General features: G+C 31.6%; 1 protein-coding gene across 1 annotated transcript; it reads left to right on the top strand.

Moving 5' to 3' along the window:
- Window positions 1–5: 5 nt before the first annotated feature.
- Window positions 6–24,683, top strand: LOC103269027 (ethanolamine kinase 1; the record flags this gene model as incomplete). Its single annotated transcript, XM_008066606.2, has 5 exons — window positions 6–48; window positions 8,986–9,069; window positions 11,029–11,189; window positions 18,612–18,685; window positions 19,001–24,683. Coding segments are annotated over 5 exons (435 nt in total), but the record flags the coding sequence as incomplete, so codon positions are not given.

The following is a 24,683-nucleotide window of genomic DNA, read 5'->3' as shown; positions in this document are numbered from 1 at the left end:
GCCATAATGACCTATTGTGTAAGAATATAATCTACAATGAGAAACAAGGTAGGTATTTGGCCTTAGCAGTAAGTAAAGTTGATTTTTTTTTCTGTTTTTATTGGTCCTTTGGTCTTTGTATCAGTAAAATAAATTTAATTCAAATACAAGGATTAAAAATATGCAAAAAAGCCTTTAAAGATTTTCTTTTAGGTTATGAAGTATTGGTAACTGTGATGAGTCAGGATATATATGTTCTCTACATATTTGTATAAAATGTGTTTTTTAGATTTGTTTTGTTAGAAGGTTTGTGGTTTCTGTTGGATTTTTAAATTAAAAATGATGAAATGATTTTGTTTATAAATTTAACTGTAAAAACCATTTGGTTATTTATGATTTGGAAGTGTACCTGCTTGTAATGGGGGTAACAGAAAATCAATAAATTGACATTGCACTGCTTTGTAAATACAGAAATTTTCTCAAAGTGTTGGGAAAGACAACAGTTATATTAAAAACAAATGTGTCTCCTGGTTTCACATTACTGTTTTGTTCGATATTTTGATGCTAAGGAGAGCCACAAATAGAGGAAATATTATTTGTAGTTGCTCAAATTTATATCTTTTAAATTAATAATCGGGAGCTTTGGTAGATAGTTTTTAACATTTTTTCAGATAGACAGTGATACCTTTTGGTGGTATGTTTTTTGTGAGTGTTCATATCTGACTGTATTCAGTTTCTCTGTTTTTATACTTAAGAACACTGGATTGTATTATATTGTTAGGTAGTGTGGTTTGAGGTTTGGTTGCTAAATGATAGCTGCTCTTCAATGCTAAATTGAAATTTAAAAATATAATTTTGGTTAAAGGATTTGTATTAGCTTAAAACGTGTGTTTGAAACTATGAAGCTGTTGCGTTTTATGGGAAACCAGTTTTTGAAGATATGCATTATAGCTGAAGACCAGATTTTGAATCAAAAGTGTACTTTTGTGAATATACTAAAGCCAAAAGAATCCACATTAACATGGTCATAATTAAATTACTCTTTATGGTCTTTCTTAGAGTATAAGTTGTGACTATTCTAATATAAAAGTTGTTACTATACGTAGCTGACTTTAACTTAAAGAAGACCAACCAAAGGTACACTGTCCAGAGTGGGTGGTAGCCTTAAGCACATATTTTCAAAAACATGTTTGATAATTTTTAATATTTGATATTTTAATGTGACTTAAAAATTTGATTTTTCAAAAATATACTGAACTAATGTCTTTATTTTGAATTGTCTTGAAATGTTTGTGTAGAATCATTTTTTTTAAATTTCAGGCATACCCTAAAACATTAAGTATTATGGTCCATTTGCTGTATATAATTGCCATTGTATATATGTACTACATTATATACTAGTAACCAAATCTCAATGCCATTTGTGAGACATGTGCATCAGTTAAGCATTAAAGCAATATAGTAGCTTGTAAATTCAGTGCAAGACCTAATAACACATTTTATGTAATGGAATTTCAAGTGAGGGACTTCATCTTACATTTGAAGTGGACACTCAGCTTTATTTTTAACTGCAGATTAATCAAAGAGAATCTGTTATTTCCTTTGGAATATAATTTTAAACTTTCATGTTTTTAGTTTTGCAAGTTTCTTTTGCATATTCATTTCACAGTATAAACTTGTTTATAAAACTAAAAAATAAGGGACCAAAAAAATCAGATTACTTTGTTTTATGTACTAGAAAATAACATTTTAACCTTTTTTATTTAAATGGTTGCCTATCTCTAAAACTATTAATTAACTATATGAAAAGTTGCGGTGCTTTCACATAAAATCTTTTTGTTTTAATTTGGCTTTAAGAGTTTTCAAGGTTTTTGTTATTATTATACTATTATTATTTTGCCAAGAGTTACTTGAATCATACTTTTATGTCTAATTTTCTTTCCTACACAGAAAAAGAAACTGTACATTTCCACAAATGTAACTATTTTGATATGTTTTTTAGAATTCGCCCTTTTCTATGGAAGTCTATTTTATACCATTTGTTTCTTTTTGTCCTTGTGGTTATGTATGTGTGTTAGTTATGAAAATGTTCTGTTCTCCCCTCTCCTTATCAGTGGTTTTATAATGTTTCTTACGAAGGCTAATTTGGACCCTATGGCATCCATTTAAAAATAAAACAATCAATTTTTGTGTGAGTAGTTGAAGTACAAGCATTAAGAAAATATGATTAGAATGAAATTCAGGTTAAAGTAAAACTGATGAAAGTGTGGCATAAAGCTTATTCTAGTTTTATGATTATGTTTCAGAATAGGAGCTAAGGTAATAAGTATGAGGCCTGGTATTATATTGTTAAAAGAAGAAAGTATCAGGCCTCATACTTAAAATGCATAAATTCTATAAATTTAGTAAATTTAATAGGCAATATAGTCAATATTTAGTAATATTGACTGTAGTGTAGCATTAACACCTTATACCAGAGATCTCAAATAGGTTAATTAAAACTAGAAATACGGTCTGCAAAGTTATTTACTTTCTTAACTGGTTACCTTGTCATAGTATATAAAAGCCCAATCGAGTCTTGAGATTGAGATAATTTCCACATAGAACAATTTATTAAGCTGCATATTATATTCACAAATACATCTGATTTGTTATCACTTCTTAGTCATTCATGTGGCTGAGCTTAGTGCTTCATTATTGTGTACCCACTAATAGATACAAATAGATAAAAAATAGTAAAATGAAAGCAAAGAGACTGGCCTTGACATCATTAAGCTCATGTTTGCCTGTAGTATCTGTTAGACCCATAATTTCTCAGAAATACGTGTTTTAGGCCAACTTCACAAATTTATGCTGGATCATGTTGACATCTCTGCATATATTTTTAAACCATAAAAACTTAGACTTTGTATATATTAACTAGAAATATCTAAGTTACTCTTAAAAGCAGATGTATTTAAAGCTTAGTTACAAATAAGAGAAATAAGAAAGAGTATGGATTCTTAGAACCAAGCACACTTGGCTTCAGATCCCTACCCAGTCACTTACAGAAGTAAGTTGTGTTAGACAAGAATCACATAAAGACTTCTTGATTATTTACCTCAGAATCACCTACGGTACTCGGAAAACTGCAGATTTCTAGGCTCTTTCCAAGACCCATTGAACTAGAATTCCTTAGATATGCTTAGAAATGTGTGTTTAACAGATTCTGGGGCAATTCTTGTACTGTGAAAGTCTAGAACTTCATTTTGCTTTATTTCTAACTGAGAGATAATATCTACTTCAGACAGTTGCTGTCGAGATTTTAGATAATTCATATAAAATATATAGCACTGGACCAAGTACTTTACTTAGCCACTCTTTGTTGTAGCTGTTATACTAAGATGGGTATTGGCAAACTTTTTCTGTAAAGGGCTAGGAAATACATCTTTTAGGCTTTGTGGACTATATAGTCTCCGTTGCAATTCTTCAGCTTTGTTGTGGAATGAACACAGTCAAGACAGTATTGCATATAAATAAATGAGAGTGACTGTGTTCCAACAAAGTGTTATTCCCTAAAACAGGTGGAGGTTGAATTTGGGCTGAACATACATAGTTTGCCAACCCTTGTATTAAGCATCATTTTATAAAATGTATCTGATCCTAAAAAGGTGAAAAATGGTTATTATAGATCAGAAAGTTATGTCCTATAACTAGGAAATTATGACTCATAGGTATGACATGACAATGTAGTTTGTTTTTAAGTGCAACTTATAGTTTCTATCTTAGCTATAACTTATGATTTAGAATTAAAAATTATATGTATGGGTATATGTATTCATATCTACACATTCATACACACATAACAGACTATGAGCACCCTGCAGTTTGTAGGCATTTTCACATGCGAATGTTACAGGAACTGGTAGGCATTGCAGGAAGAAAAACTGCTTCTACCTGCTTTCACCATGCCAGTTGACAGGACACAGGAATGTGGGAGAAGAGTTGAGCTTCCTTTCTGAAGTTGATGGTAGCTGTCAAGATTTTTGAAAAGATAGTGCCAGGAGTTTAGGTGATTGGTAAACAGCGGCCCATTCCTTGCCTTCAGTGAAATGACATCCTAAAGGTAAGAAAATAATACTTAATGATATGATGATAGAATTTGATATGTAGTAAGAAAACTAAGAGCAGTGGTTCTTGCTATGGAACTATAGGACTTACCAGTTAACTTTTAAATAAATCATTAATTTTATAGACTTTATACTAAGTAGAACAAATTGTAATATTGCTTATTGTCTAACTGATTTTAAATCTAATATTTTAATTTCAACTAATCCTTTAACTGCTGACACGTAAAGTAATTCCTAAAACTTTTGAGATTGCAGTCTCATGTCTTAAGTTCTGATGACTTTTTGTGATTGTTTTCTCTTACTCTTCCCGTTTCTTCTTAAAAGCTCATACATATAAATATCTAATATATAACTTTAAATTTTAGGAACGATGATCACTTTATTTTTTCTGTTAGCAAACTACACCTGATTTGTAGCTTTTTAAGGAAATACAAATGAGTTGAAGAAAAGGAAAGCTTTTCCTGGGAATTAAAGAATAAACCTTTTTTTTTCTTTTTTTAAAAAGAATTTTACAGTCTTAATAGAAAATGAATGAGTCACCATTCCTAGTTATTTGATTGACCCTAAATCTTATCCACTCTATTACTATTATTATTTGTGAGAATGCATTGGTGTAGTTGTGATTATTTTATTGATATTTTAATACTTAAGAAGAGTTTTATTAGCTTTATTTTAAAATTCAAATGCAAATTCATTTTTGTGTTTAGTAACCTATATTTTTCATGATGGAGTTTTTTTAATGAAGGATAATCTTTAACTGTATTTTAATTTGTATTCTAGATAGACCACTAGTTAGCAGAAAATAAACTATCCCTAAGTCAGGTAATAAAATAGCTTAAATGTCAAAAGGTTGTAAAAACCTGAACTATTAAAGAAAAGTGACTTAAAATAGCATTTGAGTGACCTAAACATCTGCCAGTTTAAGTGTTGTTGCTTTTTCCACTTATGCATTTGACCTACTATGTGTTCAGTCATATATTTTAATAAGAATGTCAGAAATGCCACATTTCTTTCTTTATTATTTCATGCTTGTTTTGTCTCCTCCCCAACTCCAAACATGTGTTATTATTATGTCTCAGCATTCTCTGCAAAATCTTCATTTATTCCACTAGCATTTGAATATTCCGTGTGCTAGCAATTACTCTGGATCGCATGATGAAAGAAGAAAGAGGTTTATTTTCCTCCCAGGAGATCATGTATTATGTAGCAGAGGAGTCAGATCACTAAACAAATACTTACGATGAGTGCTATGGTGATGATGTACAGAGTACTACTGGACACCAGAGGGAGAAATGAAGGGAAAGTTTCCCACTCCCTGCTTTTTTCTGTATAACAGAGAGAAGAGAAAACATTTTTCTGACATTAGTATGATTATAGTTAGTTTTCTCATTGTTCTCTTTGCATCTACCTAACAATGCAGAACAAGTAGGGTAAGTTGGAAGGATTTTCAGGTTCTCATCTTGACTGTTTTGCTTTTCATTGTTCCCCTTTTCTTCTAACAATAAAATAAAGGCATCCTGGCAAACATATCATGTGATAATTATATAACCATAGATAATACGTTATTTTTTGGTTTTAAAGTGCTTTAAAAATTGGTAGATTTAGATTTGAATGGTAGTGTGTGGATTTTATTGCTGTAGTGAAGCTGTGCAAGAAATACAGTAATAAAAAACAAACTAGCTTTTGAAAATTAAAAGTACAGTTTTATTCATTAATTAATGCTTTACCCATTACATTCTTATCATTGTGCTAATTATATAAGGATACATAAAATAACAGTCATATACCTTAAAATAGTGGTTCTTTACTTTTATAGATCAGGGATCTTTTGAGAATCTAGAAAATTGAGAATCTCCTTAGAAAATACACATACACATAAAATTTTAGGGAGCATTCTCATTGTCTTCTCATTGTCTTCTTCATTGCCTTTCCATCCTTGAAACCCCAATTAAAAATTCATGTCTTAAAGAATTGACAAGATGGTCATGCCATATGAGCTAGTTAATTATTAATGGTGATGTGGACATTCTTTTAAACAATGGGAAATTTTACAAATCAGAAGTTAAATTTATAGATGGAAAAAATGTATTTTCTGTTGATAGGAAATCATTTTCTAGTAATTTGATTTTTCTGGCACCCTAAGAGAAGTAGGCTTCTTTCATTTTATTTCATTGCAGAAGATTAAATTTAAGGTTGAGTTCCACTTTGTTTGCAATAGTTTGAAAAGGAATAGTCAATGCAGATTTTTAAAAAATTTTTTTTCCTTTTAAGCTTTGTGTCTTGTACAATGTGAGTTTGCCAAATTTTCTTCATCTGCTACAGATTAGGTATGCCATTGTTGCTGCCATGTGGCGGCGCACCCCGTGCTTCTTAAACGCACTGACTGGAGGTTTATCGCATCACTTGTTCACATGCACGGAGCCTGGTAACAGCCTCATCTGTATCTTGTTAGCTTCATTTTCTTATTTTTTAAATTTCATAATTTATAAACTCAACATAGCATTTAAAAATAAAGGCTAGTTGTAATGAATTAATGTTACTACAAAAAGTCATTGCTAAAATTTTCGTACTGAAACAGATTTTAACGTTTGTTAAAATGAGCTATGCTTTAATTAAATTGTATTTACTTTACAAGCAGGCATGTTTTACCTGCCACTTTAACTGTATTTGCCAAATTCTAAATATAATTTTGAAAATTAAAATTGAAGCTTTTATTTATGTGGCAAAAGTAAGCTTCAGGACTGGGCTGTGTATTTTTATTGGCATGTAAAACTTAATATGAGCTCTACAAGAATTTGTGTTTAAAGAGCTAAAGCAATCAACAGCTGCAGTATAAAAAATTATATATTAAAACTGTTAGGTTTGGCTCAGTTGTGCAACTTCGTAGATCTCGTATCCTGATTTTCTGAAAGCTGGTGGATAAGTATCTCCCAAATTGTTGTGTTTAGTCTCTTATGGATAGTGTTATATACAGAATTCACCTTATTCTCTTTCAGAATAACATTTTTCCTCCAAAAAGTAATATTTGTTGTAAAGAATTTTTAAAATAACAGAAAAATAAAAGAAAAAAAAGTCACTTGTCTATCACCTGTAATAATTGAAGCACTTTGTTTTGGTGTATTTCCATTCATCTTTTTTTCCCTTGTTCATTATTTTTATATATATTTTCTCTTTAGGCATAATATTTTCATAATTGGATCACAGCATGTTTACTATTTAGTGCCTACTTTCATATGACATTTGTAATTCCCCTGGTCATTATTTTTAAAATGAGATTTCATGGTTTTATTTTTATGCCTCAAGTATTTTATCATGATGGTGGTCTTTACTCTCTCACTCTCGATGATTCCTAGAAAATAGATTTTAAAACATGTTCCTACTTCTCATTCTGCAGTTTAGTAATTTGATTAACTGTAAGACTTGGAATATGTTCTATGAATGTGAGAATGTAATACTTGAAGTAGTTGAATTGCCGTGATTTATTGTCACCAACATTTTAAACTCTTACATTTATTATAACAATGCATTAGGTTTTAATAACCAGGATATGATACTTTGATCATTCTCACTTTGTTCAAGACATTACTTATTTATACATGTTTAAAATTATATATTAACAAAATTATATTTAAATTTTTTAAGATTGTTATGTTGAACATTACATTTGCCATAACATTTTTTGGTTATATAAAGTTTTGTCCTCTGTGTTTGAGTATGACCAACATACCTCTCCAGATTAAACTTAAAATTTTGTATGAAGACATGATAGTTCAAAAGCAGTTTTTATATGGGAAATAAATACCAATGTTTAGAGATCAAGAGTTAGTTTTCTTCATCTTGATGTTTAAAAGACAGTGTAACTGTGCAGTGTTAAGCATTTTATAGATCTGTTATTACGGCCATCTCTGTTCATGTATCCATTTTAACTCCATTACCCTGTAGGCCTTTGAGTTTGTGATCCGTGGTATAGACAGTGACCTATGGTTTTCTGGTTTTTTTTTAAATGTCTCTCTCTCTCTCTTTTTTTTTTTTCTTGTTCTGTACAGGACCTATATCTTTGTTGAGCCAAATCCTTTATAATATTCAGTACTCAAAAATTAAAAATTCATAAGTAGCAGTATGTTCCTAGGAAAGGGCCTATCTTTGGAGCATTAAAATGACATGCATATATATATGTGGCAAAAGTAGCAGTAATTTAGAATAGGATTCTATTTAGCTTATTTAAAATTTTTCCAAATTTATAAATGTTAGAAGAAACTATACCTTTGCTCTTTTTAAAAGATAAATCCACCACCCTAATGCTACTCAGATATGGAAACCTTAGTTATGTAGCATCCCAGGAAAATGTAAGAGTATGATAGCTACTAACTTCTTAAATTAGTGATATTGTTAAGTTGATCAGCAAATATTATAGCATTATTGCAAGATTTACAGAATTCAAGTCTTTGAAAGTTTGTTTTATTTCCATATATTGATAAGCTTATAAATTTATTGGAGTATCTGTTGTTTTTATTGATATTACAGATTATTAACAATTTTCAAATACATAATTTTCATTTCTAATTAAGCTTGAGTTCTTAAGTAACTGATGCCCCCATGTGGTGAAAGACATATTTTGCATTTGTTTGAACTTGGAAAATGATCATATTTTCATTTTTCTTTAATAAAGTGCACACTGGTGTTCACAAAGAAGCTGTTGACCAAGGGACATAATTTGAATTTTGTAAAGCTCATTGCCATAAAATTCACAGCCTTACCCTGTATTGTCTCAGAAGTGCATGTAACCAAGCACATATCATGAGACAAGATATTGGAAGCTATTTAATTACAAATAGCATAAGAATTTTCTGGTCTTATATGTGATTTCTTAATGTCTTTGTTTTTGTGTCTCACATAGGTGATGTACAGTTCATTGATTATGAATATTCTGGATACAACTACCTGGCATATGATATTGGAAACCATTTCAATGAATTTGCAGGTAAAACCCAAGGGCTTACTTAACTTTACAATGATTTTTTCAGAATCTTTTTTTTCTTTTTTGTAAAGATCAGTTAGGAGCAGGAGCAACATTTTCCCGCTTGCTACTCATCATTTTTCTTTGTTTTTGTTTATTGCTGGAGGAAAGAGATGACCAAAATTTATTTCTTAATCATCATTTAAAAAAAATGAATAGGAGAAAAATAGTGATTGTGGCTTGTGTTCAAACCTGCCTTAGTGCAAGATACTTCACAAATAGCTTTTTCCCCCCTCTACAACAATCCTGTAAGGTCATATTCCCATTTTACAAATCAAGAAAGTAACTCACCAGCGTCACAGTTAAATACCAGAGAACTAAGATGAGAACCTAATGTTTATTTTTTATTTTTTTGAGTTGGAGTCTCATTCTGTCACCCAGGCCGGAGTGCAGTGGCACACTTATGGCCACCCCAGCATCCACCTGCTGGGCTCCAGCAAGCCTTCCACCTCAGCCTTCCAAGTAGCTGGAACTACAGGCACGCGCTACCACACCTGGCTAATTTTTTATTTATTGTAGGGACGAGGTCTTGCCAAGTTGCCCAGTCTGGTCTTGAACTTGCAGGCTCAGGCAATTCTAGTCACCTCAGCATCCCAAAGTGCTGGGATTACAGACTGAGCACTGAACCCGGCTGAGAACCTAATTTATAATCAGTTAAAAGCTTTTACTCTTTTTGTTATAAACTCAGACTTTGGGAATGTTTGCTCACTAAAATATTCAGAAAAGCTCAATGGTTTTTTTGTTTGTTTTGGTCTTTGGCTGTAAATATTGAAAAGTTGACTGTTAACTTTTTTTTTTTTACCCCATTAATCTATAATCACTTTTATCTAAAATCACTAGTTTTTTATATAAGCAAAATTAATGTAAAATTCATCATATAACTGCCTAGAAACTTGAAATGCTCTAAAACTAAAGATTAGGAAATGTCCCTGGATGGTTTATACTTAGTAGGAATTTTACATTGTTGAATTTGTATTTTGTATAACTTTATGCACTCATGTAGGTTTATATACTTCAGATTACCAGACTGGGAACTAATTTGGGAAAGAGTTTTAATTTATGTGTTTGTAGTATACATGCCATAGCTTCATATATATGCTTATACATATTATTACATGTCTGTAGGCAAGGAAACCAACTGTGCATATAATGAGATATCACTATGTTAATAATAGAGATAGTCACAGCTGTAGATACAAGAGAGAAAACTCCAGTGATCTTTGAATTTGAATGGTTTTGTGGAGAAAAAAATTGAGCTAAAACTTGAGCTAAAACTTGTGGAGAAAAAAATTGAGCTAAAAGTTAGGTAGACTTTGGGAGGGCATTGCAGGAAAGGGGAACAAAACCTCAAGATAAGGTACTTATTCATGAAGGAGAATAGAAGGTTTTAAGACTAGTGAGGTAGATTTAGCCCAACTTGTGAATAACCTTGAGTGCTAGGCAAAATATTATGAACTTTGTCTTTTAGGTTAGTCTTTTTCAAATGTAGATTATAAAATGAAATTAGGGGCAATGACCTTTTAAAAAAAAAAGCAAGGAATGAAAAAATAATAGAAATAGAAAATATCAGAGTTGGAAGATAGAATTGGGGTAAATATTGTTTTGTGAAACTCAATATCAGGTAGTATATGTATGAAGTCTCAGTAAAATGTGTTTCTTACTGTGAGTCATGGTCATAAAAGTTTTATAGCTATAGTTTTGAGATAGTGCCCCCAAATGTTTAGTGTGCTTAAGAATTTTCTGGGGTGCCTATTAAATTAGAGATTTTGGGCTTCTGATGTAGGTGATTGAAACTACTCTTAATATACATCTAGTATTCCAGCCAAAAGGGAATTTTAATTTTTTTTAATTTAAAAAAATGGTGGTGGTAGGGATTATTAATATATGCAGAAGAGTATGTGTTTTTTTTTTTATTCCCTAAAGGTGTGAGTGATGTAGACTATAGTCTCTATCCAGACAGAGAATTGCAGGGCCAATGGCTGCGGTCTTACCTTGAAGCCTACAAAGAATTCAAGGGTTTTGGGACTGAAGTTACAGAAAAGGAAGTAGAAATACTCTTCATTCAAGTGAATCAATTTGCATTGGTAAGTATAAATGTGAGCAATTAGTGAAAGGTTCTTACAGTAATTTTAAAAGTTTCTACATTTTTATCTCATAAAAAATTTTCCATTTAAACTCTGTGACTCTTTGTTCAAAATAATGAAAGAACATTATTATTTACAATTTATATTACCCCACTGTGTTGCTTTCAAAGACAAAAATTTTGTTTCATTCACTATGTTCTCAGGCCCTGACCATATAGTAGGTACTCAGTAATTATTTATTTAATGAATGGATTCTTGTTAGGATTAGGATTAATATGTGAAAGGTTTTTTTGTTTTTTTTTTTAATGTGTGTATTTTCTTTCTTTACATCAAAGACAGATTTTATCGGAAAGGAGGTTTTCTGCAGTGTATTATCACTATTTCTTAATGCTATTGTGATAAAAGTAGGTTGGAAGGACCATAAGAATTATGTTTTTCATGACTTATCCAGTGTTTTGTCTTTTTGACTTTCTTTCGATAAGCAGTTATTTCCAGCTGCTTTGGTGTTTTAATGCTTTATTATTATTTTTGAGACCCAATTCTTTTTATATGCATTTGTCTTTTAAAAATTAGCTCTTTAAAATTATCTTTTGAAAAAACTGTGATGCATTAGAATGAGCTTTCAACTAAGTTATTAGACAATTAAATTGAATACCAGGTTCAAGTTATTTTAGCTGCTACTTTTTAGTTTTAATAGAACTTCATATGACAGACACGGGGAATATTTGCCATGTTGTCTTTACAAACAGACCCTAGTGGTGGCTCATAGGTGTACTGTTTTCAATATCTTAAGAGAAGCATATTTCCAGAGTCACTTGGAATACATCTCAAGTAAGAGGGTATGCTGAAATGTGACTTTACCTGCAGTTCTGATGTCTATTTTCTGCAGAACTGTTGGTTCAATTAATGGCATGCTCTCCAGCTGGTTCTAGTATACCTACTGTTTCTATTTACTCAATTTAAACATGACCTTAAAGTAGAGAATGTAAGGTTTTCTGTCTCATTAGGTCATTTAATGAACTTCAGAATCAGCTTAATATTCCATTTAGCCAATTTTTGTATTAATAAGAGGAATATTATTGTTGCTGTAATTTGTATTTTCCCATAAATTAATTTATCATACTCCTAAGGCATTGAATTTATTTCCACATAAAGTATACATAGCTCATAAACTCTTAGTCATTGATCCCACTATTTGCTATTAGAGAGCTAACTTGTATTATCTTGCAAACTCTTTATGATGTCAAACATGTTATTTTGGGAAACTGGTTTTACCTACACATGGTATTGAAAAATACAATTACTTCTGATTTGATCACCCAATTGCTTATAAATATTCATTAATCAGATACTAAGCACATTGGAAATTTAAAGGAATTAAACAGTGCATTCTTTCAAAAGCTTATAATTTAGAAGGGCAAATAAGATTTACAAAGTAACATTTTGTGGCAAAATTTAACACCCATTTCTATGTAAAATTATTAGCAAGTTGGAGTTGTAAGGAAACTTATTTAATGAGATTTAAATATTTTTTTTAATCTCCATGAAATGTGCTACAACTATATCCATAAAATGTCATACATTCAGTAGAAGGTCTGATTTTTAAAAAGGACAAAAGATGACAGAGACAATACAAAACTTCAATACATTTAAAATAATATTTCTAAATAATTTAGCATGTCCCCTGAATTTACATATGCTTATGGTTTCACATAAGGTATGTAGTAAGTTCATTATACTTTCAGGTTCTGATACCAAGTCCCTATTTCTTCCTCATTAAGAAACTGTTAAAAAACCCTTCATTGATTAAGCCAGTTTTTGTCTCAGTTCTTATTATTTTATCAAAATTCTGATGATTCCCTGCTCTGTGTGCTTTTCTTGACCTTTCTCTTCTGAGATGTGTGACATTGTTGCATCAGGGCCTTTATTGCTGTCTTCAGGATAAAAAGAGTATAGCAGAACACTCTCACATGACTGCCTCACTGAGATCATCAACTTTTCTTTCGATACATTTTCTTTTCTTTTTCACAACTTTTTTTTTTTAAGCTAATCTTCTTCTCTTACAAATTCTTAATTTCATCCCACTGATTATAAAGTGCCTGTCATATCTCAAGTGTTTGAGTGTATAAATTATTGAGAATGAGAGTGAAATAAAAGGAAACTCTCGATCTTTCTCTATTTTTCATGCATTCTGCAGACCACTGCAGTCTGCCTTTTCCTTCACTACTATAAAAAAGCTCAGGTAAGGCTTAATTTCTAAAGCCCAATATAAACATTTTAGTCCTTATCTTACTTAATCTTTCCATAGCATTTGACAGTATTTACCATTAATTTAAAAAGTTTTCTCATTGACTTTTTGACACAATTTTGTTCTGCATGGTGAAAATAAGGAAATTATCAAAGTATGATGTCATGACTCACACAGTTTATTGCCGTAAAGAACATTTCCCCCCCTTAAATTCACACTGCTTATAGAGGGAAAGAACAACTTGAACTAATTTCACAGGGAATACACTGAATCGATGAGGAACATTAACCACATAATGAGTGAGTTCCAAAATTATTAAAATCTAGTTTTTCAGCTGGGATGGAAGCAGGCCTCTGTGGAAAGTAAAATCAGATTAAAGTTTAAGTGTACTTTTGTATGATCAGTTTCTTGGGAGAAACTGGCTTTACCAACACTGGAAGGATCCATGAAGACACCTATAGTCCCTTTACGCTAGAGAGTGGTGCTGGTGTTGTTGGGACAAGGCTTCAAAGCTCCAAAGCATGTCAAGGTCTGAACTCTCCACATTTGAAAAAATGACTGACAAAGTGCAGCCTGACATGAGCAAAGCTCTCAAAATGTCACACTCTTAGGTTTGTATATATTTTAAAGTCCATTAGTTGGGGTCAGTAACTCACATATGAGCTGAGAAAAATTGAACACGGCATTCCTGAAAGGAGAGGGATTTCAGCCCAAGTTCTCACATGTGGGGTCTGATAAGATGTCACAGTCTCAAAGGGATTCTGTCTTATTTCCTACTACTGTATTTCCCACCTCCTACTTCTGCTTTAGCAGAATCATCTTGTTTCTGCATACTCTGTGATGTTTCATGCTGTATACTTTTGTATATTCCTCTTATTTCTTATAGATGAGTCTTAAGTACTGTTTTCTTTCTCTTGTTTATTTGTCATTAAGAAGACAGTATGTATACATCATAAGCTGCTTTGATAAGGGGAAAAGCAAGTCTGAATAAGGTCAGAGTATACATGTTTTAAAATAAATGGTCCAGGCTAAAATAACTTGGACCTGGTATTCAATTTAATTGTCAACATACCCTCTTACTTGAGATGTATTCCAAGTGACTCTGGAAAATATTTATTAAATATCCATATTTTAAAATAAATTCATTACATGTTAACATATGTACCATTTTTTAAAATGAAAAGAATAATTTTCAAAACAGTGAGAAGAATGACATTATTTTATACTTTTGCAAATTTCTTTATGTCTGACTAAATAGAACAGAGCTGGATTCTTATGTCTGCATTCCATCTGTTGTGATATATTGTTTCAGTTGAAGTGTATTAAAAAATAGTTTCACACATATGTTGGAAAAGAGGAATGTTTTGCCTTTTTAGATAATTGTGGACATTCTTTTTTAATACTATACCAAAACTCAGCAAGTGGAAGTTTCTTAAAGGTTAGTTGCAATCAGTTTACTTTTTACTCGATTACATTAGAAGATTAGTTGCAGTCAATTAATATTTTAACGTATTACATTAAAATCTATTGTTTTATCTTGCAGTTTGAATTATTCTTTTACCTGTATGTGATTTTTAAAATTTTGACATTACTAGTTATTTGGAAAATATTGGTTCATTGAGTTGTATAGAGCTCTCAAATGTTGACACATCTTGTGTCAAAAGATCACATACATTGATATCATCACAAGTGACATCAGAAAAGCTTATAAGACTATACAGAGAAACTGTTCAGCTCACAGAATCAAATACAACTTTTCTCAGTTTCTAATTTTAGGGCTGAAAACTTGATTTTATCATTGGCAACAAGTAATGTCAGTTATTTTCACTGAAATGACAAGTTATCTTTTTTATGTTATATTTAAGAAAATATATGCCAAATATCAAATTTGATAACTCTAGTTTGTATATCATTTTTTCAAGTAAAAATGGCATTCCATTTAAAATGTGCAAATTTAATTCACAACTCTGTTACCTAAGTACTTTTCCTGGAACAACCATTATACTTTGGGTACGCAGTAGACATGCTTTATGTGCACTTCCTACTTTGTCTCACAGAATTTTATTTTATTATTTAAAAATTTTTTAAATTTATTATGGAATTGTGGGGTACAAATGAGGATTTACTAAATAAGTAGGCTGCACACATGCAAAGTTTGGGTTTCTAACTGGCTCTCACTCCCTCTGGTAGTGGACCAGGTACCCATTGTGTTGTCACGTGTCCCCTGCTTTCCTCCCTTTCTCCCTCTCCTAGCAATGCCCAGCAGCTGCCGATCCCACCCTTGTGCTAATGTGATTTATATTCAGAGCCCATTTATGAGTGAGAACATGTGGTCTTCAGTTCTTTGTTTCCCATAGAGTTTTAGAACAACACGTATTCTAGGGTATGGGGATTAATAAAATTAATAATTTTAATGACTTTATAGAAGACCTTTTTTAGTGATTGTGTGGTGGTGAAGAATTACACTATTATACTAGAACACTTTGCTGCCACTTCCTTAGCTTACATTAAGTCACCAGTAGCTTCACCCTCCATTGCTTTTGAACCATCAGTGCAAATATTTAGCATTATCAAAAAGACAAGTAACTTTTTAGTATTATCATGAAATTAGTTTTGGGCCTCAGAAACCTCTCATGGGTTCATGGACTATTTTCAGAAACTCTGATTTAGACTTTCAAAAGAAATTTTATAATCCTATTTCTCAATACCTAAGATACTTCTTAGGTATAATGAAGATCATTTTTAAAAATCTATCATTTTTATCATTCCAACTTTATATAACAACCGTAGCTAACATTTTATTGATGATAGCTCATCATAGTTCAACATCTTGGGCTCAGGTGATCCTTCCGCCTCAACCTCCCAAATAATTGGGACTATAGGCATGCACCACACACCTGACTAACTTTTGGGGGGTTTTTTGTAGACATGAGGTCTTGCTATGTTGCCTAGGCTGATCTCTAACTCCTAGGCTCAAGTAATTCTCCCACCTTGGCCTCCCAAAGTGCTAGGATTACAGGTGTTAGCCACTGCACCTGGCCCTGGTGTAGGTACTGTTACTACCTACATTTTACAGATGAGGAAACAAAGTCATGGAAAGACTTAAGTGCTCAAAATCGCATTCCAGAACCTGTTTGTTTGTTTGTTTGTTTTTTAATTAAACCATTATGCTTCATGTGCAAGTGACTTTAGCTGTTTATTCTTTACTACCTTGTTTGTTCTTTTCTACACCTGTATTTGATAGAAAGTTATATTTTGTGTGTGTGTGTGTGTGTGTGTGTGTGTGTGTGTGTGTGTGTGTGTGTAGAGTATGAGAGAGAGAGAGAGATGACCTTGCGCTGTTGCCCCAGCTGAAGTGCAGTGGTGGGATTGTAGCTCTCTGCAGCCTGGAACTCCTGGTCTTAAGCCATCCTCTGGCCCTGGCTTTCTGAAGCTGGGACTGCAGGCGTGCACCACCCCACTTGCCTTCTCCTCCCCCCCAATAAAAGGAGTCTCACTGTTTGCCCAGACTGGCCTCAAACTCCTGGGCTCAAGCAACCTCTTTACAGCAAAATTCTTTTTAGAGATCTTTAGATTGAAAGCATTTTTTTACATATATTATTTCCATTAGTCTTTAAAACAATCCTGCATAGAATACAGAATAGCTAATAATATTTCCATCATATAAATGATAGATCTGACACTAAATATTTGTGACTTAAAGGTTACCAAAGCAGAGCCTGAACTTGAACCTCTGCATCTTGTAATTCAAATTAAGGATTCTTTCTGGTGTATTGTACTGCTTCACCTACCAAATAAGGGTTTTTAAAATACCAAGGTCACAGCTATTGAGAATTTTTTTCTTAGAGCCCTTTTGTTGTTACTAATAGTGAAATTAGCTGAAACAAAAACTTTCTCTTTACTTTTTTTCTACTTAGAGTATTTCTCGTTAGAATTGTTAAAGTGTTTCTTAAGAAGTAACAGAGTTTTGAAATATTACCATGTTTAACTGAAAATAGATTGTAAAGCATATACAGTTATTCTACAGATGCTAATTACACAATTATTTCCCTGTAAGCTTGTAAGACCCATATTTTTCTTGACGTAAGTAAGGTGTCAGTTATTCTATGAGAGGAATCAGGAAAACCATGGAATTTATTTATAAAAAGTTGTGTATTCTTACATGTTTAAACTTCATTCAATTTAAAGTCTTCTTCATTTGATGCAGTACACCTATCAGGATGCTTTTTCAGATCCCAAACTTTCAAAACAGTTTTTGAACTCATCAATTTTGATACCTTTTAGTGCTTCTGCCATTTTTTTTGTTTCACCTCTCCACATTGGCAAAATGTTTTCATTTGAGGACTTTTTTATCTGGGGAAACAAAAAAACAAGTTGCTCAGGCAAGATTGGGCGAATAGGGAGAGTGGGGCATGGGGTTAGTGGCATTTTGGCTCAAAAACTGGTGAGCACTCAGCATGGTGTGGGCCTATACGTTGTCATGGTGGAAGAACCAGTCACCTGTTTGTCACAGCTTGGAATGTTTCTTCCGCAAATTGTCACACAGCCTTTTCAAGACTTCCAGACAAAAACTGGTTAACTGTTTAATCTGGAGGGACAAATTCAGAGTGTACTACAAGGGACCTTCCTCCAAAAGATAATTCTGAGTTTTTTGGGGTCCCCCTTGTATATTGTGGTCCATTATGCAGAATCAAGTCAATAAAATGGTTTTCAGATGTTTCTCATCCCCTAGAACATTTTTCACATTTAAATATATTTATTATTTCTGAGATATAGATTTCCTTTTTTGTTTATATTTTTATGTCAGGAAACAAAGGCCTTTGAAAATAACATGTTATTGGAAAGCCTGTTGGCAGTTATAACTATTAAAAATAACCTGTATCAGTGCTAATGCTAAGCTCTGCTTTATAAAAAAACAAGTCACAGAAATTGGGCTCCATTTTTTAGGTGATTATAATTTACCATAACCTCTTTTGTTATGGATGAAAGTCATCTATAGCCACCAAGTAACTAATATGGTATGGATTTTATATAAAATTAATAGCAAGAACGAAAATAATCATGCCTGGAGTCTATGAAGAAGACAAAATGAACAATTTGACATTTGCTCTAAAGCATTTGTTTTAAAATAAGTGCATTATCATAATTCTTAATTTTTCTTTCCTTATTTTAAGGCTTCTCATTTCTTTTGGGGATTGTGGGCTTTGATTCAAGCCAAATACTCCACTATTGAGTTTGATTTCCTTGGGTAAGTTAAATATTATTAAATGAATTACATTTATCTCTTCTTTTGTTTGAATTAATGTTTAGAATTCATAGGGAACATTGCAGTTAACACTTTCAGTCAAGTATTATAAAAGCTGCATACGTTTAATAATTGGTCTGTGAAGAAATCTGCTGTAAGCTGTTAAGTGTGCGCAGTGTTAGGAAAGTGTCCAGTAGGTGGTGCAATAAACTAAAAATACATCCTTTGAAAATCTTCCTTAAAAAAAAAGTTAAGAAGAGTGAGTAGAAGTATAAGTTTATAAACCATGACTAATTTTGTTGTTGTTTTTCTCACTAGGTATGCAATTGTTCGTTTTAACCAGTACTTTAAAATGAAGCCTGAGGTTACTGCATTGAAAGTGCCTGAGTAAAGAAGAGATTTAATTATTCTGAAGGACCTGAGCAGTGCTTCTGAATCTTTTCTTAAGAAATTCCAAAAAGCTGATATTTGTTAAAATTCTGTTATTTAATTTGGTTATCTTGCTTTACAAATTATGCCTCTAAACAATCATTCTATTTTTTAAATAGACTGATGTCAAGAAATATACCTACTGCCCATCAGTATGTGGTGGACTAGAAATTTATAAAATCTGCAAAAGACATAAAGATGTCAGTTTAAGCCTTTCTTTGATAATTTAATCTATGTTTTATGTGAATTATTTATTATAAATTTAACCTGATTCTGTGACTGTTTTCATCTGTTTCATCTGTTTGTTGAGTATAAGCAATGAAAATGTTCCAGATACCTTTTCTTTAAGTTTTACTTTAATAAGATTAATTTTAGTAAACATTCTAGTTGTTCAGTGTAACCTTTTAATCTTGATGCACTGTAAGTAAAATGAATCATTTATTCTTGAAATGCCAGTCATTGACTGATGTAGATAACTTAGGATGCTCATGTAAAAAATATCTGTTTAGGAGGGTGAAATACACTCACTCAGTCTCTGTTGGTGGTACATCTTGTTGAGTTGAATATTAGAAAGCATTTCTTTTGGGGGGACTATAACTTGGACTTAACTCCCCCTCTTTCTACATAGTCTGGCAGTATAAATATAAATATTTACCATATAATCCTGGAATAAGTATGAATTAATGTTACCAAAACCTGTATTAAATAATGTTTTTAAGTGCTAAATATGGTCATATGTTACTAGTTTCAGTTTTTAAAATTTTACTGTATCAAATTATTTCTAACCAAAAATTTTGTTTTACTTATTGAGATGCTCTGTGTTTTTGATTATTTAATAGTTGCTAGTACTGCTTTGTATACAAATATCCAAAGTTTATCATACTCGAAAATAAGAAATTATTATTTAGGTTAATTCTTTTTTACCGATTCATTCCTTACATTTTAGTTTCATGTTTTAGTTTGGTTCCTTGTCTTTAAAGTGATGATTACTTGACACATGTAAATTCAAAGTAATATGTTGAGGCAGTTAAAGAATTAAATAAGGAACATTTAGGACGCTTATCTTGTACACTTAAAATCTGACAAATAACAAAATGTGAATTAAGCAGAAATAGTCATGGGGAGGGCTTCTGCTGTTTGTTTTTATTTCTCTTGTTATTGTTTTTATGTCTTGTGTTTAGGGGTGAGAGGGAGGCAGTTATTATATGGAAGCAAGTTAGATCTTTGGTATAGATAAGTAGGTTTCAGGTTTTGACATCTGCTCTGCATAGTTGAGCAGTCACGATTAACTTTACTTAGAAAATTAGTCTGACAAGCTTTGCACTTTGGACACATAAGTGCCCATGTACAAAGTTGGCTTACTGGATCTGCATATTCAAAATATGCAACTACAAATTTATCCTCTGAGAAATCTTCTGGGAGTCTGACGTATTATTCCAAATGACTTACATTCTCAGACAAGTGCTTTAAAAAATACTTGGATTATCTCAAGATTTTTAAAGCTAATGAAGTAAGTAGGAACACTTAAAGGCCATTTTAAATGGTAAATTCTAGTTACATACATAGAATCTTAAAATACGTTTGTATCTATAACAGTGTTAGACCAAGATTTGGTTTCTACCTCCCCAATATTATAAATGTTCACTTTTGTTTGTATAAACCATATTACTGTAAGATCAGTAGAGTTTGTCTAGTTGATTATGTGAATAGAATCAGTTAAATAATTAGTACCTTTTTATAATAGTAGCATAAACTTGAAAATTTGTTTTTGGTGGAATTTTTTCTATGGTTAGAACATTCTCATAGAACAGATAAATAATATGTGGTATCTTGACTTTTTTTTTCTTTTTCTTTTTTTCCTTTCTGCCTTCAAAAGTTCAGTAGTGTATATCTTATACAACTACGGGAGGAAAGAAGATAGTTTTTCTACCTTGCTCTGTATTCTTCAAACTATTATGAATAGAGATTCACTGAGCCATTGCTAATAGACTGTGCATAGCTACTAGCTGTGACACTATTGTGTTTTAGAGCAATTCATATAGAAATGAATGTAACCAGGAGTAAAGTTTCCCACTTTAGCCCTGGGAATATACATTGGATCTTGGGAACAAAATAAAATATTTAATGTATTTCTCCCACTCTTTCGCCAGATTTTGGGTGTTGTGATGTCTCTACTTCCTGTATAGGTTTTTGGGATCATGGTGCAGGCTAGCAATAGGGTTCAAAATTGCTTCCCTTTATGTTGACCATTTAAGGGATTCTAAAGGGAGGGTAAATCTCAACAGCGCTCTAAAATCATCCCTCTTAAAGTTTGTCCTTTGGCTTGCTGAGATGTCTGTTGCCTTTTTATGTTCAGCTGAGAAACTTGAATGCCTTACCTAAAAACTAGTAGTAAGCTCATTTTGTATATATGAAAACGGCTGTTAGATGTGGCATTCATGTATATTCAGTGTTAGTCAATAGACCATAGTGGCCTGGATGCTTTTACAAGCAAAATTCCACAATTTCCCCCCTTCTCCCCCACTTCGTTTGTATGATCTTACCTGACCAGTAATGATTTTTCTCTCCTAACCCCATGCTACCACCATTTTCTGGAAATCAAAGAGCCGTGGTAGTAAATTATACTGTTCACATGGTCATCTGAGATCAATATGAGCACAAAACTCATCAACTAGGTCTGCCTGGAATGTATATAAAACAGTGTAAATAAAAATTTGTAAATTAGTGTGAATTGTATCTTGCATATGAGATTGTGTATTGTTTTGCATTATCTTCCCCTGTGTAGAAATTTTTCTGTAAGGAAATGATCCAGCTTGTTGGTTTTAGACTAGAAATAGCCAACAGTTCTGGCTACACAGTGAGATCACAGGAACTGGAAATAGGGTTTATGGGCTTTGGTCAATGTCAGTACTTATTTATTTAGCCTCTCAGTGCCTAATAAGATTTTTCATCATTTTTTAGTCAGCCGTTAGTTTTGTGAGGTTAGATTTCTGGAAGCAGTGAATTCATACACTGTTACAATAGTAGAACTTCATTCTTTAAGTCATGATTCTAAGCTAAAAGACATTAAAAATATAATTTAATGATTGCAAACTGAAGTATTACCATTTTCTATTTTTCAGGGTTGTTAACCTTTTTCTACAAAAAAACACCTTGAAATTTTATATATCGATGTGAATCTAAATCCCATATATGCAAATATTACAGATAATAGCTCTTAGTTCAATTTAAGCATATCTCAGATGACTTCTCTAAATTTAAAGTTGTTCATTCTAGTTGTCATTAAAAGACATAAATAATCTTTTAATGACAGCTATTTCCATTTTTGCTGAAGTAAAAATATTTAACTTCATAAATATTTGTAACTACAACTTCCATATTTAAAGAAAAAAGTTTCTTCCACTTTCAAATAAAAGTTAAAAAGCCTTCACTTTTAAAATTATACAAGTGTTTCTTTTTTATATTGCACAGAAGCCTTCTGTACCATTTTATGAATTTCTTTCTTCATAACATAAATGAAAATAATACCTTGATTTTCTGCTTTAAATTGTTTTTAATAAGCATTTTATACTGCATTCCAAAGTGATATAGACTTAGACTTTTGATATTAATCAGTCATTCACTTGATAGACAAAGTTAACAATGCTTTATGCTAGAAGAATTTTGTTATTGGCAGCAACTTGCACTACTTTACACAGAAGGCAAATGGTAGTAGTTATTATTCACAGAGGAAAAAGTATTTTAAGTATGTGGTAAAACAGCTTTATCTTTATTTCAAAATTGATTTGCTCTGGATTTTCTCTAGTCTATTAGATTTTAGAATGTCCTTTTATTGTGAATTTAGTAACATATTAAGGCAATCTGGCTTTGATTCTTTTTTTATTATTATTCTTTTTTGTTACAGTGAATTACTTTTTTTCCCCCTTTTACATACCAATTGTGCGATTATAGTGTCATGTTTGGGCTTGATGTCTTTGGACAGAAAAAAGTATCAGTTATTTTAAATCAATTTTTCCCCATCTTTTAAGCTCAGCCTATAAATGTGTTACTATAACAAAAAATACTTGGTTTTGCATTACTTGAATACTTGAAAACTAAAACTAAGAGGATATATTCCATAATGAATTTGATCTTTCAGAACAGTTTTTACACAAAATTTTCATTTCTGGATTATAATTTGAAATGGAATGAACTATTTGGATTGAAAAAAGTGACAATGCTTATAAACACTATAAATTTAAGGCATCAAAATTCAAGTTTTTGTAGGTTTCTTTCCTGAAATTTTTTTGCCCTTCTTTATTCATTTGGTATACTAATGATGTTATAAAACACCAGAGTTAAAATATCATTATATCTGTGTTCATTGTGAATCCTATAGCTTTTCATACTCTCTAAAATACTCAACCCAGTTTTTTGATCGACATCTTACCTAGTAATATTTCTAATACCATTAATCATTCTAATACTCCTATCTCTATAAAAAATTGGAAACATTAAATATTGTACTTTAATGAAAGAGTAAGAAAAAGAACTGAACCATTGGAATTATAGGCAGTTCCATTTATTAAATTTCAAAACGCAATAAAGGAACTTTCAGAGATAGGATAAAACCCAGTGGTATCCATGCAGATTAGCTCCTGTGACCTGGAAAAGACCTCAGTGGAGGAGATGAGAGTGTTTACTTGCTGTGGTTGTGGTATGTTGCTACTTAATTATAGGTAGTGACACACTGACATTTTTATTGTCCAATCTGTAGTTTCTTGTATTTATCTGTACTAAAGTGACTATAAATTAATGGAATCTGCAAAGAGGAACCTTTTTTACTGTACTGTATTTAGGAGCCTTTATACAACTAGGTCAAGTTTCCATGATATGAAGTATTTGAATTTTAACATATACTATTATGAAGACATGCCATTATGCCATGCGATTAAATGATAATTTACTTGTTTAATTTCAGAAGAAAAAAATGAAATGAATAACTGTCATTGCATTAGCTGTATGGTGAACTGGGAAATGGTGGCATAAAGCTTAAATTTGTGTTTATCAAATGTGAACCATAGTAGTATAATGCTGCTTTGTATATACTGTAAGTGCTACAAGTAGTCTCAGCACTGAAAATGTATTGATACCTCTCAAATGAATGCAACTTTTGATGTAGGTGTTTTGAAAGGCCTCAGAAAGTATCTGAGTGTCTGAGAATTTGTTAATCTGTTTGGTAATGAAGATACTTCCTGTTTTTTGTTTCATATTTTCATGTTTAAAATTTAATTTTTACACTTTACTACTGTTAATTTAAGTAAAATTTGTTCTGTGGATAAAATGGGGTTGGCAGTGAAGAAAAAAGCCCCATTCATGTAACTGCTTACATAAAAAACACATTGTTACTATATGTTCATAAACTTCTAATGAAGCTGTTTGTATTTCTGTTTAAATATGTGATGTTTAGGCATTATTTCTGTTTAATAAGGCTTTTTACCATTGATTAAATGAAGGAATGTATCTTTTTGAAGAGATTTATATTCTGTAAATAAAAATTGGTTGTAACAATAAAGTTGAGTTCTAACTACAA

This window comes from Carlito syrichta, unplaced genomic scaffold (genome assembly GCF_000164805.1).
Source record: "Carlito syrichta isolate Samal-C Ts95f unplaced genomic scaffold, Tarsius_syrichta-2.0.1 Scaffold309022, whole genome shotgun sequence".
Classification (NCBI taxonomy): Eukaryota; Metazoa; Chordata; class Mammalia; order Primates; family Tarsiidae; genus Carlito; species Carlito syrichta.
Note: the sequence above shows the minus strand (reverse complement) of the source record. Positions and strands in the feature narration are given on the sequence as shown.